Source organism: Hordeum vulgare, chromosome 5H (assembly GCF_904849725.1).
Source record: "Hordeum vulgare subsp. vulgare chromosome 5H, MorexV3_pseudomolecules_assembly, whole genome shotgun sequence".
NCBI lineage: Eukaryota > Viridiplantae > Streptophyta > Magnoliopsida > Poales > Poaceae > Hordeum > Hordeum vulgare.
This window is the reverse complement of record NC_058522.1, coordinates 232,153,417-232,168,065: the sequence shown is the minus strand read 5'-3', so window position 1 is coordinate 232,168,065 and position 14,649 is coordinate 232,153,417. Positions and strand designations below refer to the sequence as shown.

Here is a 14,649-nt window from a genome sequence, read left to right as displayed (position 1 = left end):
GCGGGAGAACGAGAGGGGATCGGGCTGAGCCTCCCCTGGCTCGCTAGGGTTGGAGGGGAGGATGCTTGGGCCTTCGCCGGCTGGGCCTTGGCACGCTCCTCCTCTCTCCCTTCTCTTTTTTTTTTGATAAAACAGAAAACACCACGAAGAAAAGAATTAACAAAATAAAAATAAATAAATACCTTTTGACTCCTTAAAAACATACCCCAACTATAAGAAATAGATTGGGCATTTTTTTGAAGAATAAAATAAATCCCCTTTTATAAATAAAATGAGACTCTAGTTGAAAATAAACAAAAGGAAAAATAAAGGAAACCCAAGGGGTTGCCCCCACATTTAATAAAAGGATTTTTAAAAGAAGACGAATTTTTTTAAAGGGGTTAAAACTGAAACTCTAACGCAGCCACAAAACAGAATAAGAGAGGAGAGAAGGGAGTTTCCTATTGCAAGACTCTGAGAGCACTCACAACTCAGATCACACCACGCAACAGATGATGCAAGATGCCATGCATGATGCCATGATGCGCAAGATGAATGCAACAAATAAAATATTCACACGACGAAAACGGAAATAAAGGGGAATCTTCTGGAACGTCGGCATCGGGCTGTCACACAAACGTTCTTTATAAAATAGTTTTGTCTGAAAACAGCGGGCATGGCCGAGACTTGGTGAGATTTTGTACCCACGGGCAACGGGTATCCATACCTGCAAAATACTCCCTTCGTTCTTAAAAATAAGGTGTATTAGTTTTAAAAAATTCAAACATTGTCTATGTTTGACCAACTATACAGCAATATATATATATATATATATATATATATAATATAAAACATACAATGTATAAAGTATATATATAATATATAAAACATACAATATATAAAGTATATTTCAAACATTGACTTGTTTAAAAAATAATACAGCTTATATTAAGGAACGAAGGGAGTATATGGATAGAGCACGAATATGATTGTGCCCATGGGTAACCCACTAGATACCCCTAAAAAGTTACTAAATGAAAATAACTCCTATAACATGTGGGGTCAACAATCAACTCCTATGGACGGACCCTAACCCCTTATTCCCTAAGTCGGTCGTAGCTCATAGGCCTACATCCATTAGCTCACCACTCTTCCTACCTCCTATGTGACACCTCTAAATGATGACTTCTCGACTCATTGCCGCAAGAATCTTGTCCAACTATCGATCCAATGTTCCCGAGTACCCACCATCGCCTCCAAGTACGTCGGACTTTCACCAACCATTGTTTGTACTCCCTTGCTTCCTTCAAAAGGCCACCCACCACAGGATACCGGATCGGTGTTGGTCTACTCACCCATCATCACTTCATTTTTGACTCATTTCTCTCTATATATTTTCAAAATGTAAATGCCACATATTGTATCCATTGGATACCCGATGGGTATGAGCATGGGTGTTGATTTGTGCCCATGGGTACCAAGTGGGTGGGTATAGAAGGTTTCCCTGGGGTATGAGTTTGGGCAGAAGGGGTTGTACCCTCACATACCCTCTCCATTTCCATCCCTAGTTCCATCCATATACATATATATACACACACACACACACACACACACATATATATATATATGCTTTTACTACACATAAGACATTTGCTTGAGCAAGTGCTAAAGCAACGGTGTCTCGGTCTTTCTATGAAATGATAAATATCGATTTGGTGGAGCCGATTATTTCGTCTGATTATGTTGCATCTTAGCAACCGCTAAACCAATCTTTTTGAGGTTAAGGGCGATATCAGAAGAACTATCAACCTGACAACGAACGTCTATTTTTACAAGCAATCAAAGAATGAGCAAAAACATAATAAAAATAATCTAAATATTGTGAATATAGATAAAGTATGATAAAACTGGAATTCCGAGAGCGGTCTTGGCCTGGTCATGATCATCGCTTGTGATGCAAATTCTACGTACAAAATTTCATTGTCTATTCTGTTCACCACCCATGAGTCATCAAAGAATGAAAACTTAATAGGCCTGTCGAGTCCCTCCCGAGTCGCCCCCACATGCGACGGGATGGATCCCTAGCCGCCTCCCAGCTCTCCTCATCCCGCCCCTACCCTCCCCTGCCGCCGCCAAAGGGGCGTGATCGGGTGAAGCCCGTCCAGCGCCGGTGACGATAGGGCTCCTTTGCCCGCTCGCGTGTGGATCCAATGCAGGACGGATCTGACGGGCAAGGGCGTTGCGATGCGGAGGGGCGCGTCGGCATGATCTGGCTTCCTAGCGGCTACATTGGGAGGCGGGTGACGTAGATGTGGCCTCCGATGGTGGGGCGTGCTGGGTTTTGGCGGCAGCGATCTGCCCACATCTGTAGTCCCAAGCACCAGGCGACGCGGGCTGCGAACGACGATGACGATCGACTGGTGTTGTCTTTTGGGCAGTAGTGGCCGGCGACGATGGTGTATCGGGGCTGCGGTGGCGGTCCTCGGTGTTACGACAAATGTGTGTGTCTACTCGGCGAGGCACCGTGCGGTTCCAGTTAGCTACTGGGTCTAGATGGCACGGCTACCCGTGAAAATCACGTTGACTTCGATCTTGACAATTGTTGGCGATGACACTAATGTTGTTTCCTTGTTGAGCCATCGTTGTTGCAGTCAATGTTAGATGGAGATGACATTGACTGCAACAAGGAAACGTTGGCGATGACACTACTGCAGTCAATGTTGTTTCCTTCTAAAGGCATCGTTTTGAACAGTTGTTGATTAGAAGGGCCCAGAGGCAAAGCGGGGTTTCATCTTCCCCGTCAATGACGGCGGATTGGACGGCTTGGCATAATGGAGTCTCGACGTTTTGTACGGGTTGACGAACTCACGCAGAAGGACGACACTGTCTGGCATCATGGTGGCGTCGACAGGAAGCACGGGGCGGTCGCCTTTGAAAGTGCGTCGAACCAATATGTGTCCCAAATCCGACATTATGGCTTAGTTAGGGTCTCTCACTTTAAATGTTAGGCTTTGGAGTGAAGTGTGTATAGTATTCGACTCAGATTTTAGAGATGATGGCTTCAAAATTATCGATGTATTAATTTAGCTTCAAAATTACTGATGTATTAATTTATAAAACTAATTAATAAATTGACACATGCATCAACCGACCAGAGGTCATCTTCATTTTCAAAAAAAAAAAAATCTATACTCTCCAATGAAGTTAAAAATAAAAATAGAAACATAAACACTTTACAATGATGATTTTGAACACGTACTTTCAGTTATAGGTTCTTCTGCAATTCTCTCATTTCTAAACATGGCTAATTATGTTCATCAAGAAATTTCAAAAAGCGTTGTGTTGATTAGGGAAAGCTTCAAAAAGCGTTGTGTTGATTAGGGAAAGCTTCGCAAAAACCTGCACCTTTTGTCTGAATCAGCTCAAACAGACCTAACCATTCATGAGCACACAGCTAAGTAAAAACCGCACAAACCACTATAAATGCGTAGTCAACACAGCCAGTACACCGAGTACCGAGTTTATATTTTGAAGCAAACAGCCAGCACCCATACAGTACAGTAAGACTTCATCAAGCAGGCTGTGATAAAACCGAGCTTGCTAGAATGGAATTTTCGGCACACAAATCTACCAATCAGTATCTGTAAATTTACACTGATCTACTACCTCTACAGATGAGAGCATCAATCAACTGTTAGCCGAACAATGCGGACAATCTCTCCTTTCTTCTCCTGCTCCTCTCCTACAGATGAGAGCTGTCCATAAACTGTTAAGCGTCAATCTTGACATTCTAATAGTCCATCAGTTCTTACTTTCTTCTCTTGCCCCGGTAGCTACTAAGCGATGACAGCCCCCCTGCAAACACCGACATTTCCGAGGGAGGGGGTGATGAAGGTCGAATCATCGACGGGAGTGGCGAAAAGCAGCCCACGTCGCCATCCGGAAGGTCAAGATCATATAACTCGTCAGCGAAGACTGCAAAGTTCGAGCCTGTGCTTCTTTTTTGAAGGTGGCCAGGATCACTGGCTCTCAAGTCTAGTGCGATGTCCCTGGGTTCCAGCAGTAGTCCTAGTCCAGGCTCCAGCACCACGTTGTCAATGTCTGTCAGTGATTTCAAGTGGCGTCCCAGTGAAGCAATGGTCTTCTGGCACTCTGCAAGCTTCCCCGCTGCATTAGCAAGCTCCTTCTCCTATACAAAGATCATGATTCATATTTAGACATAGAACAGTGATTCTCTTAGTTTATATCCATTCAGGTTAACAGGTGTGATGTTTGAGCTGCAACTTTAGTTACCCTTTTTCTACTCTGGATCGATAATCGACAAAATGCAACTTCATAAATTTATCAGAGCCGCAATCACCAGATTCAGTATAAAGAGATATTTACCTGCTTGGTCTTTAGGTCTCCATTTGAGTTTGCAAGCCTCCAGAGTTTTGCGTCCCGAATGTCCCTTGACAACTGAGCCTCCAGCTTGCAGCATTTCTGTTCATAATCTTCTGACAGCAACCTCTCCTGCACAACATCCCCTTGCAGTAAGCTCACCATGTCCGTCAGTTTCACAACATCCGCCTTTGATGCTACAAGTTGATGCTCCATTGCCGTTCTTTGTGACTGCACAGACTCTTCCTTAGCAGTGAACTCCGCTGCTGAAAACATCTGTTCCTGCAGTTTTGCTTCAAACAACTCAACCTTCTCCTTAAGCTGCCGGGCATCCTGATGTGCAGACTCAACCTCTGACTCCAACACCCTTTTTATGGCCTCTAGAGCTTCTAGCTGCAGCTGGAGCTCGTCAGAGAACTCCTTTTCCTTCACCACTTCATGCTCAAGCGCTGTCACCATATCACGCAGTTTCACAACTTCAGAGTTGACTAACTGGAGTTCTGCCTCCAATGATTCTTTAACAGACTCCACAGAAAGAGACTTCTCTGCTTCTGCCATTTTTTCATGCAATGCCTTCTCTTTTTCAACTACCTCATTTTCTAGCGCTTTAATGATATCACGCAGCTTCGCTACCTCACTATTTGCTGAATATAGCTCTCCCTCCAATGATTCCTTGACAGCCTCAGAATGAGTTCTCTCTGCTTCAATCTTCATGTCTAGCTGTGCTGTCAGTTCTTCATGCACTGTCTTCTCCTTTTCTATCTCACTCTCTAATGCTTCGATAATGCCACGCAGTTTCTCTACTTCAGTGTTTGCAGAACACAGCTGTACCTCCAATGGTTCTTTAACAGCCTCAACAGCTGCGTCAATCTTCAGCAATGATTGTGTCATGAGTTCATCATGCAGTGCCTTCTCTTCTTCTACCTGATTCTCTAGTGATTTGATGATGCCATGCAGTTTTTGCACTTCAGCTTTTGCGGAATACAGCTGTGTCTCCAACAATTCTTTAGCATTGCATGCAGCATCTGATTTTTCTTTGTGCTGCATAGAAAGAGCAGTCTCGGTTTCAATCCTCCCTTCCAATGATGCCACAGTCACCCGAAGCTCTGACGCTTCGGCTGACACCAGTTCTAACTGTGACTCAAATTCCTTCTTTTCTGCATTTCCTCCCAATGAAGCAACAATTGCATGTAGCTCCTCAGCTTCTACAGATTTGGACTCCAGTTGAAACTCCAAAGCCTTCTTCTCCGAGTCCAATCGACCCACATCTCCTAGAGCAGCATATTTGGAGTCATTTGCCAAATCCAATTGCATTTGCATTTCAACCAGCCTGTTCCTTGCCGCCACTAGTGCGTCACAGGAGATGTCAAGCTGATTTCTAGCCTCTATCAGAGCTATCTCAAGCTCCTTCTTATCGCTTTCAACTATTTCAACCCTCGAATGCAAATCTGCAACATGACGCCGCAATTCTTCATTTTCAATTTTAGAAGAGCTGTTTCTCGTCACAGCCTTGTCGGAATCTGTCTCCATATCGAAGGTAGAACTTGTCTGGTCTGATTCAGGCAATGCAGCCAACCTTTCCATCTCAAGGAAATCATCCATTAGGTCAATCTCAACAGGATTATTCATAATATTTGTTACACTAGCCTTCGCATTCCTGAACTGATCAAGCTCCGTAATAAGAGCAGATGCCCACAAGTCAGAATTTCTCAATTCACTATCAACAGCAACCATACATTCTGCACTATCAGAGTGGCTGTCAGTAAGTGATTCTGCGCTTGGTGGAGGTCTAGAATCATTGACCAATGCTGTTTTCTGAGCTAGATGATGTAACCTGCGGCATTCTGCCTCAACCCTAGCAATCTTTTTTATACTTTCCAGGTGCTGCTTGCTAGCTGTCTCTGCTGCTTGATTGCTCAAGTCTTTTTCCAGTGAGAGTATCTTCAGATCCTTGGACTGTACAAGGAGCTTGGCCTTGAGATCCACGTTCTCTTTCTCGATTGTCTGAAGCTTCTCTTGTAGATCAGGCTGTGCAGACACAGTGGAGGCTTCTGATTTGGTTGCTGCCAGCTGCTTCTTCAGCTCAGCAATATGGTTTTGCAGCTTGGAATTCTCAGACTCCAACTCATGGGACTTCTTGGTAAGTGCATCACGTATTATCTCCTCTTGTTCTTCCCGTACCAGGCGCAGCTGCCTCACGCATTCCTTGAGGGCCTTGTCTAGGTGGCTGACTTGACCCTCGAGATAATCATTTCTATGGGAAGCAGCTTCAAGCAGCTTCTTGATGGCAGTAGCTTCAACTTCAGCTTGTTCCCAACCTACATAAAGGTTATCAACAAAATGGTTGTGAACATTACTACATAGAATAATAAAGCTGAAAGTATCTTCCTCTTCTCTCTTGTAGAAATGAAGCTGAAGATTACTTGCAGAAATACAATCCATCAGCAAATTAAAATTTAAGCTAATAAATCAAATATCAACAAAGAACTAGCCATGGACAGGGGGGTGTGGAAGTTAGGTATCCACGAGATCTTATAGGTTTCAACTTTCAACCCTAGCCTACCCCAACTTATTTGGAACTGAAAGGCTTTGTTGTTGTTGTTTTAAATGAAATATGGTACTCCCTTTCACAGAATATATAATTTTCTACTAAGGAGCCTGCAAAGGGGCTGTAGATACTGCTGTACGAACAGCAGATGCTGGATACCTTACACGTAAACTTGTTGAAGTTGTTCAACATATTATTTTGCATAGAAGAGATTACGGTACTATCCGAGGTATTTCTGTGAGTCCTCCACCAGAGTTGTTGAATATCAACAACTTATTACACAAATCGCATTTTTTAAAGCGAGTAGGAGTAGGTTTTATCAGCGGAGAAGAAACAGTAAATTGGGGCTTATCAGGACTGATGTTAGGAGCTTCTGAACAAAGAAAAACTATCATGGTGTTATAAAGGATGACAGAATTTGTAAGTGCCTTTTTTATTCTAGCTGACAGAATTCCGTTGGTCTAATTTAGGACTTCCCATTTTATTTTATTTTACCTAATTCTATCCAAACCCCAGGGGCTAATACAGAAACAGGACTGTCATTTCCTTTTTCTGAACATAGAGTATGTAAGTGCACAAGAACAAATGAGGGAATCATTCGTTTCCCTTCAAGCTTACCTGCAACAGCCTCCTCTGTGACTTTAGCATGCTGCTTAACCAGATCCTCTTTATCATTAATAGCCAAAAGGGCAGCAGCAAGTTTTTCATTCAGACTCTTCATGGTCTCCTTGGTCTCTTCATCTCCATTTGATGATAGGTATGGTTCTAGTGACTGACCACGCTGTGGAGAAAAACCATTTAAATTAACTCTCGATGTTAACTTCTCATTCGACAACTTTGGTACTCCAGTTTCTTGGGTCTCATCATGCCTAACCCTCGAAGAGACTTTGGGTGATTGACCATGATGTGCTGAAGCATTGTTTGAGACAGACCTCAGAACCTCCTGCTTAAACAAGAGCAGAAATTTTAAATGCTTAATTAATCTTTTCTCACAAAAATGAAAATATGTGTTTTAACATAAAAGATGTGTGCAGAGTAGTAATAGATGCCATCTACACATACATTACATGAAAAAGTACCCAGCCTGTTTGTAAATAGATGACATTTTAAACATTTTTTTTCGAGAAAACGCAAAAGACTTTGCGTTTCATTGTATTGAAAAGAGGGGAAGACAACCTCCTAGGGGGCTAGTACAAAGGTGTTACAACCAGATCAATGCACGTCCCAGGTGGGTGGCAGGGTGACCCTAAGCCCCTTGGGCCCTGCCTGCGCCCAATTCCTAGACTCGTCCTTGATCGCATCGGCGAGCTCTACTAGCGATGGGGTTACATGGTCGAATACACACGCGTTCCTATGCTTCCAGATCATCCAAGGCACGAGAAGCGCAATCGAGGCCAGCGCTTTGCGGAGCGGGTGAGGCGTGGCGTCGCGAGCGCGTAGCCACCAGTCCTGCAGCGAGGCGTCCTGGTCGGGCACGGGTGCCGGTAGTCGCAGCCAGGACATGATCCTGTGCCAAGTCTGCTTCGCGAATGGGCAAGAGAGCAGCAGGTGTTGTATCGTCTCCGGTTCTTGGTCGCAAAGAAGGCACCGAGGGTGATGCGTTAGGCCATGTCGAGCAAGGCGCTCCGCAGTCCAACAGCGGTCCTGATTGGCGAGCCAGTGGAAGAACTTGACCTTTGGAGGGGCCCAACCCTTCCAGATCAACTTCCAAGACCGGCAGGTGATCGAACCGTGGAAGGTGGCTAGATAGCCGGACCTGGCTGAGTAGCTGCCGCTGGCTGTCCACTTCCAGGAGAGCGTGTCCGGCTCTGCGGAGAGGGTGATGCGGGACACCAACAGCCAGATCTGGAGATACAGCCCAATCTCCTGGAGGCCAATGGTGCCGTGAATGTCCCTCGCCCGGGCATTGCCGGCTATGCCTTCTGCCACCGTCCGGGCCTTTCTGCGATGATTGGGGATGCACCTGTATAGCGAGGGCGCGTGCTCGCGGATGGAGAGGCCGAGGAGCCATCGGTCCTCCCAGAAGAGCGCAGTCGATCCGTCTCCAATTTGCATGGTGGTGGAGGCATAGAAGAGGCCATACTCCTCGGGGGTGAACTGCAGGTCCAGGCCATGCCATGCGCGGCTAGTGTCCGTCCGTGAGAGCCATAGCCATCGGAGCCGAAGGGCAAGCCCCGTGCGCTCTAGGTCTCGGACACCCAGGCCGCCGTACTCCAGCGGCCGGCATACCCGTCGCCAGTTCACGTGGCAGTGGCCACCGTGGGCCGCCTCGCGCCCGGCCCAGAGAAACCCACGCTGAATTTTCTCAAGCTGCTTCAGAGTTTTCTTCGGGGGCGCTAGGGCGAGCATCTAGTGGACGGGGATGGCGCTGAGCACAGACTTGACGAGCGCCAGCCGCCCGGCCTTGTTCATGAGCCATGCCTTCCATGATGGGAGGCGGCCGGCCACCTTGTCGACTAGGGGCTGCATCTGAGCCGCGGTGGGGCGGCGCGTGGAGAGGGGGATACCTAGATACGTGATGGGCAGAGCCGCCGTCTGGCAGCCCAGAATCGCCAGTGATTCGGCGGTCGACTCATCTCCATGAAGTGCGGTGGCGGAGCTCTTGCCGTAGTTCACGTGCAGGCCGGAGGCGGAGCCGAAGATCCCTAAGATGCCCTTCACAGCGAGGACCTCGTCGGTCGAGGCGTGACAGAACAGCATCACATCATCGGCGTAAAGCGAGATAGCCGGGATGTTGCGTCGGGGGTGGAGTCTCCGGAGGATGCCGGCCTGGAGCGCCCGTTGCATGAGGCGGCTGAGCGTGTCGACGGCCAGCACGAAGAGCTGCGGGGATGTCGAGTCACCCTGTCTCAACCCGCGGCGGTGCCAGATCGGGGGTCCCGGCACGCCATTGAGCAAGACGCGGGTGCTAGCCGAGGAGAGGAGGATGGCCAGCCACTCCCAGAACCTCGCTCCCAAGCCATATTGGCGCAGGGCCTCGAAGAGGAAGGGCCAAGATATGGAGTCGAAGGCCCGGGTGAGGTCGAGCTTGAGCATGATCCTCGGCGCGCCCTGGTGCAGTAGCTTGAGGGATTGCCGGACTAGGACGAAGTTGTCGTGGAGTGTACGTCCGGCGATGAAAGCATTCTGATAGCGGCTCACTAGGCCGTCGAGCATCGGTGCCAAGCGCAGGGAAAGGACCTTCGCGAAGAGCTTAGCCACAATATGTATCAGGCAGATCGGACGGTAGTCGCCGAGCTTGTGAGCATCGGAGCGCTTTGGCAGCAAGGTGAGCAGTGCTTGGTTGAGCCTGTGGAATCCACGCCCTGTCAGCGCATAGAGCTGCGCAAAGACCTCAAGCACGTCCTGCTTAATGGTGCTCCAGCACGCTCGCAGGAACTCCGCGGTAAAGCCGTCCGGCCCCGGTGCCTTATGCGCCGGCATGCGCCGCACAGCCTCCCATATCTCGTCGGGGCTGAACGGCGCCTCTAGGCCTGACAGATCAGCTGGCTGGATGAGGTGCTCAAAGTCCAGCGTGTGGGCACGGTCGGCCGCTGTGCCCAGCAGCCCGTTGAAGTGGGCAAAGGCCGCCTGGGCCATCTCGTCGTGGTCGCTAATCGTCTGCCCATCAACAAGCAAGTTGTACACTCTGTTTTTCTGCCTCCGATAAGTGCATTGCCTGTGGAAGAAGCTCGTGTTCGCGTCGCCGTCCGAGAGGGAGGGAATGCGAGCACGCTGTCGGGACATTTTAAACATTGACACGCTCTTCAATATGCATGTTCCACCATTAGTTTTTGTAGGAGCATGCTAACAGAAAATCATGAATATATTTTTAGGAAAAATCAAACGGTACTCCCTCCATCACGGTTTAGAAGGCACGCTTGGAAAATCTCGGGGACTAAGGTAGTCATCGATTGGTTGTGAGATGTAGCAGGTGTAAATGCTAATGCGCCTAATCAACTGAGAAAATACTAGTACTAATGTGTGAGCAGCAAATTGGGAGGACGCATGCATGAGTAGTACTAGTACTAATTAATAGGAGTAATTGCTTTCGCGCCTTAAACCTTGTCTATTTTGAAAACGCACGCAAGTTCAACTGTGCCTTCTAAACCGTGACGGAGGGAGTAATATTTTCACCTTACCAATCCAAATATATTTGTATCTACTAGTAGTAGTCAGAGTTAGAATAGTTTGACTGCACGAATTTTAGGAAGTCAATTATTCACCAAAGGCGGGAGAAAACATGCACATGGACTACTGCAGAACGTAATACCTTTGAAAAAACAGAAGTGAAGTATAAATTTCAAAAGCAGTACCTAGTACCAAGTTTTAGTAACTTAATGAGCATCAACAGAACTCAAGTTTGTTTGAATTAATGAACTAGATGATAAAATCTAGAGAAGACCTGATCTATGTACTTCAAAATCGTATGCATACTGTATTCACATCATCAATCAAGTCTTTCTGGTAGTTACCAGAGCCATTTTCTTTAACCATCTATCTGAAACCATATTTCTAGAAAACAAACGTCCTATGTTCTTCAGGCTTTCTATTGCATTTGTTTGCCAATAATTCAGAGTAGCCTATGGCCTGTATTTGCTGAGAGGTCTGAAAACTAGGGAAGTATCACCTAAACGTTTACGTTCCTTTGCAAGGTACTGCTGATATTGAACTATTGGGAACTACACTTGTCTCATCGAAAATCAAGAACATACTTTACCAGTATTGGTGAACATTCAGAAATTGCTACAATGCTCTTATGGCTAGACATAGAGCCTTGATTGGAAGTACCATAGTTGGAGCTCAACAAGTAAATCTTACAAAACTGGAACTAATCTTACACTTGATAGGTTGAAAGCTGTTGGCCTTTCTCTATCACAAGATTTCCCACAGATGGGCAATGACAATGTACCGCTCAACAAACATTAGCATCTTAACACCTGTCCTACTTAAATCAGATCAAACTATGAGTTTGTATGCTTTATCAATCTGTCCAAGGCAGCAAGCTTATAAATTCTTTATTTACAACGTAAAGTTTAGAACTTCTTTCCTAGTAGAATTCATTGCCCAAACCTCGGAAAAGAGCCACATTAAACAAAACCGAAGAATGTGCTACATCCTGCTGAGGTAAAAAAGATTTCTAGGATACAAAATGAAGGCATGTGGATAGAACCTGATCGCCGGAGCAGCACTGAGAATGCGATGACAGGGGCACAGAGCTGTCGCTTGCCCCAAGACTATTATCCGAAGACTTGCGCCTCCAGAGCCAACCCGTGCGGTCCATAACCATCAACTATCCGAAAGATGAAAAAGGTGGTTCTCCTTTCTCAGCTACCACCAGCATATGCATGTTTGATCAGTCAACATTGGCACATGAAGTGACGCAGAGAGATCTCCTCATGCAGTGCTGAGCGGAAGATGACTAATCTGTATCAAACAGCAGACAGTAGAAAATAATTAGTACTCCGTATCAGTTATCACTCGTTAATGATACCGACAGACATGTAGAAAAAGATGCAACTCCCAGTTGATGACACCAACCAGGAACTGTAGTCACGATTGACACGAACTAACTTTGCAACGACTGAAACCAAGCAGGAACTAGGCTGGATTCAGAAAAAGACCCAGCAACCCGTGAAATTTGTTTTTTGACAAAGCTCAAGAGTCAAAAGACCAATATTGACCAACACAAAGTACCAACTATGGCCTATCCAGAAATTCCAACTAAAAAGAGAGTGCTTCTGCCTTAACATCAGGAAAAGGTGCGAGCAAAATAGTAGCAAAAGAGTTGCAATGCGTCACTCCAAAAGTTGTAGCCACCGACTGCTCTCAAGTCTCAACTCCCCAAATAGAATAGAAATACACCAGGAATAAGTATGGTTTTTTTTTCTCCGGGTAACCCAAGGGAATAAAAATCCTTGGGGAAAGAACAAGAGGCACAATCCCTGAATCCCCAATTCCTCCTCGCCAATCACTTAAACCTAAACCTAAGCCCCGAGCAAATATGCTGAAAACCCCAAATCGAGGCCTAACTGGAAGAGAAACCGGCAAAAACCAGCCCCGGGGAAGCGGGGAAAGAAGAAAGAGCAGCAGAGCGGCTAGAGAGATTTCATGGCGGAAACCAAGAACGACGAGTGGCGGCCCAGAGAATAAGGGAGCAAGAGGGAATGGGCTGCGTTAATACTACTGTACCAGTAGTATTTAACCATTACACGGAGGAATACCGCCGCACCGACTGCAAGAACTCCGTGAACACAGCACTCTCTCTCTCTCTCTCTCTCTCTCCCTCCCTCCCTCCCTAGGATACTGGATGGGTGTGCCGTGTGCTAGGAACGGAATGCGAGAAGCATCAGCTCACGCAGTCGCACATACGGACGCAGATCGGAACGAGAGAAGACGAGCCGAAAAGCGGAGTGGGGAAAAAAGGAGCGGGAGGGGAGGTGGCCATGGGCGTCGGCACTGCTGCAACAGCTTGGCCACCACCACCACCAGCACCGCCTCCTGCAGCTTTGGCCATGTGAGATGTCATGGTCCTATACTATAGTACGAGTACTTTCCAGTTCCCAAGTGAAGGAGGAGGAGTGAAACCCCAAGTGATGTGCATTGCATCGGGGCAAGAAATAAATGCTCGCAGCCGCGGCAAGAATCCAAAGCGGCTCTTTCCCGCAACTAAAATAAATGCAGCGAGCGGGAATCCGAGGCGCGCACTCACCCGCACCGCATCAATGGTGGTCGCCGCCGGCCGGCCGGCGTTGCCTCGCTCCCTTTCCTCCTTCCTCCCCGCCCGGGCAGCTCGAATCGCCGACGCTCGGGGGTCCTCTCTCTGTCTGTCGTAGTATTAGTATACTAATACTAGGACTACTGCCTTGTAGCGTTCGTCGGTGCTTTTGTTGATGCAACCACTGGATGGGTGGTGGTGGTGGTGGTGGTGGTTAGTGTTCCTTGCCGTTGGGGGCGGAGTGGGAGTGCGAGATTGCAGCAGAGGATTAGGGTTCTTGCCGTAGCTCAGCTTTAGTTTAGTTTAGCGTGATTCGGTTTGGATTCTCCCGGGCGATGTGGGGGTTGTCGTACCCCGCGCCTCACGACGCGCGGTTTGTGTCTTGCCCCCGCCTTTTCCTCGGCTCGCCCCGCGCGTCCTTGCCTCGTGTGCCGCCTGCCGCGTGGGGGTCCAGCGGTCTCGCCCGACCGACCCGGAGGCCACGGGCCCCGCCAGCCACACGCTATGGGATACTCTGCCGCTCGTACGGCGGTGCAGGCGCAACCCCGGATGGGTAAGGGCATCTCCAACCAGCAAACGTCCGCCGGTATTCGTTTTGTTAATAACGAATACAAAAATCGACCCAACGCGTTGATTCAAATGGACTCGTGTCTTTTTTTATTCGTTTGTGATTCATTTTGGGTTTAAATTATGGTAGCATTTACGTCTTCGTGGATACGTTCATCCCGTGCCCTTTTCTTACCCTCGTCCGTGAGTCAGTGACACGTACGTCAGTTGCCTCTTCCTCCTTCGCCTCCAAAACACCCGACCGCCCCTGCCCGCCTCCCGCCTTCCACCCCCGTCGCCCGTTTTCGTCGTCAGTGCCAGCCATCCGCACCGCGGACTCCTTCCAGCAGCCTTGTCTCCTGCAGCCGCCACCAAGCTCCATCACTTTCTCTCGGTGAGAGGCTCCTCTCCGGTCGGTGTCTTCCACAACGCCCGTAAGGTGTTCGATGCTTTCTCCAAGGTACAAATGGACTCCGATGATGAGTGTTTTTTCTACAAT

The 14,649-nt window shown here is 47.6% G+C and overlaps 1 protein-coding gene across 4 annotated transcripts; it reads right to left on the bottom strand.

The window, feature by feature from the left end:
- Nucleotides 1–3,438: 3,438 nt before the first annotated feature.
- LOC123451784 (filament-like plant protein 2) lies at nt 3,439–13,942 on the bottom strand. Of its 4 annotated transcripts, none has more exons than XM_045128321.1 (5): nt 13,599–13,942; nt 12,060–12,313; nt 7,526–7,850; nt 4,366–6,677; nt 3,439–4,168 (listed from the first exon to the last, which is right to left on the bottom strand). In XM_045128321.1, the coding sequence occupies exons 2-5, from the start codon at nt 12,174–12,176 to the stop codon at nt 3,788–3,790; spliced, it is 3,135 nt and encodes a 1,044-aa protein (XP_044984256.1). In that variant the 5' UTR covers nt 12,177–12,313; nt 13,599–13,942; the 3' UTR covers nt 3,439–3,787. The 4 variants fall into 4 exon arrangements, with proteins under 4 accessions (XP_044984256.1, XP_044984255.1, XP_044984257.1 ...); XM_045128320.1 differs by lacking the exon at nt 13,599–13,942 and adding an exon at nt 12,428–13,150; XM_045128322.1 differs by lacking the exon at nt 13,599–13,942 and adding an exon at nt 13,079–13,143.
- Nucleotides 13,943–14,649: the final 707 nt, after the last annotated feature.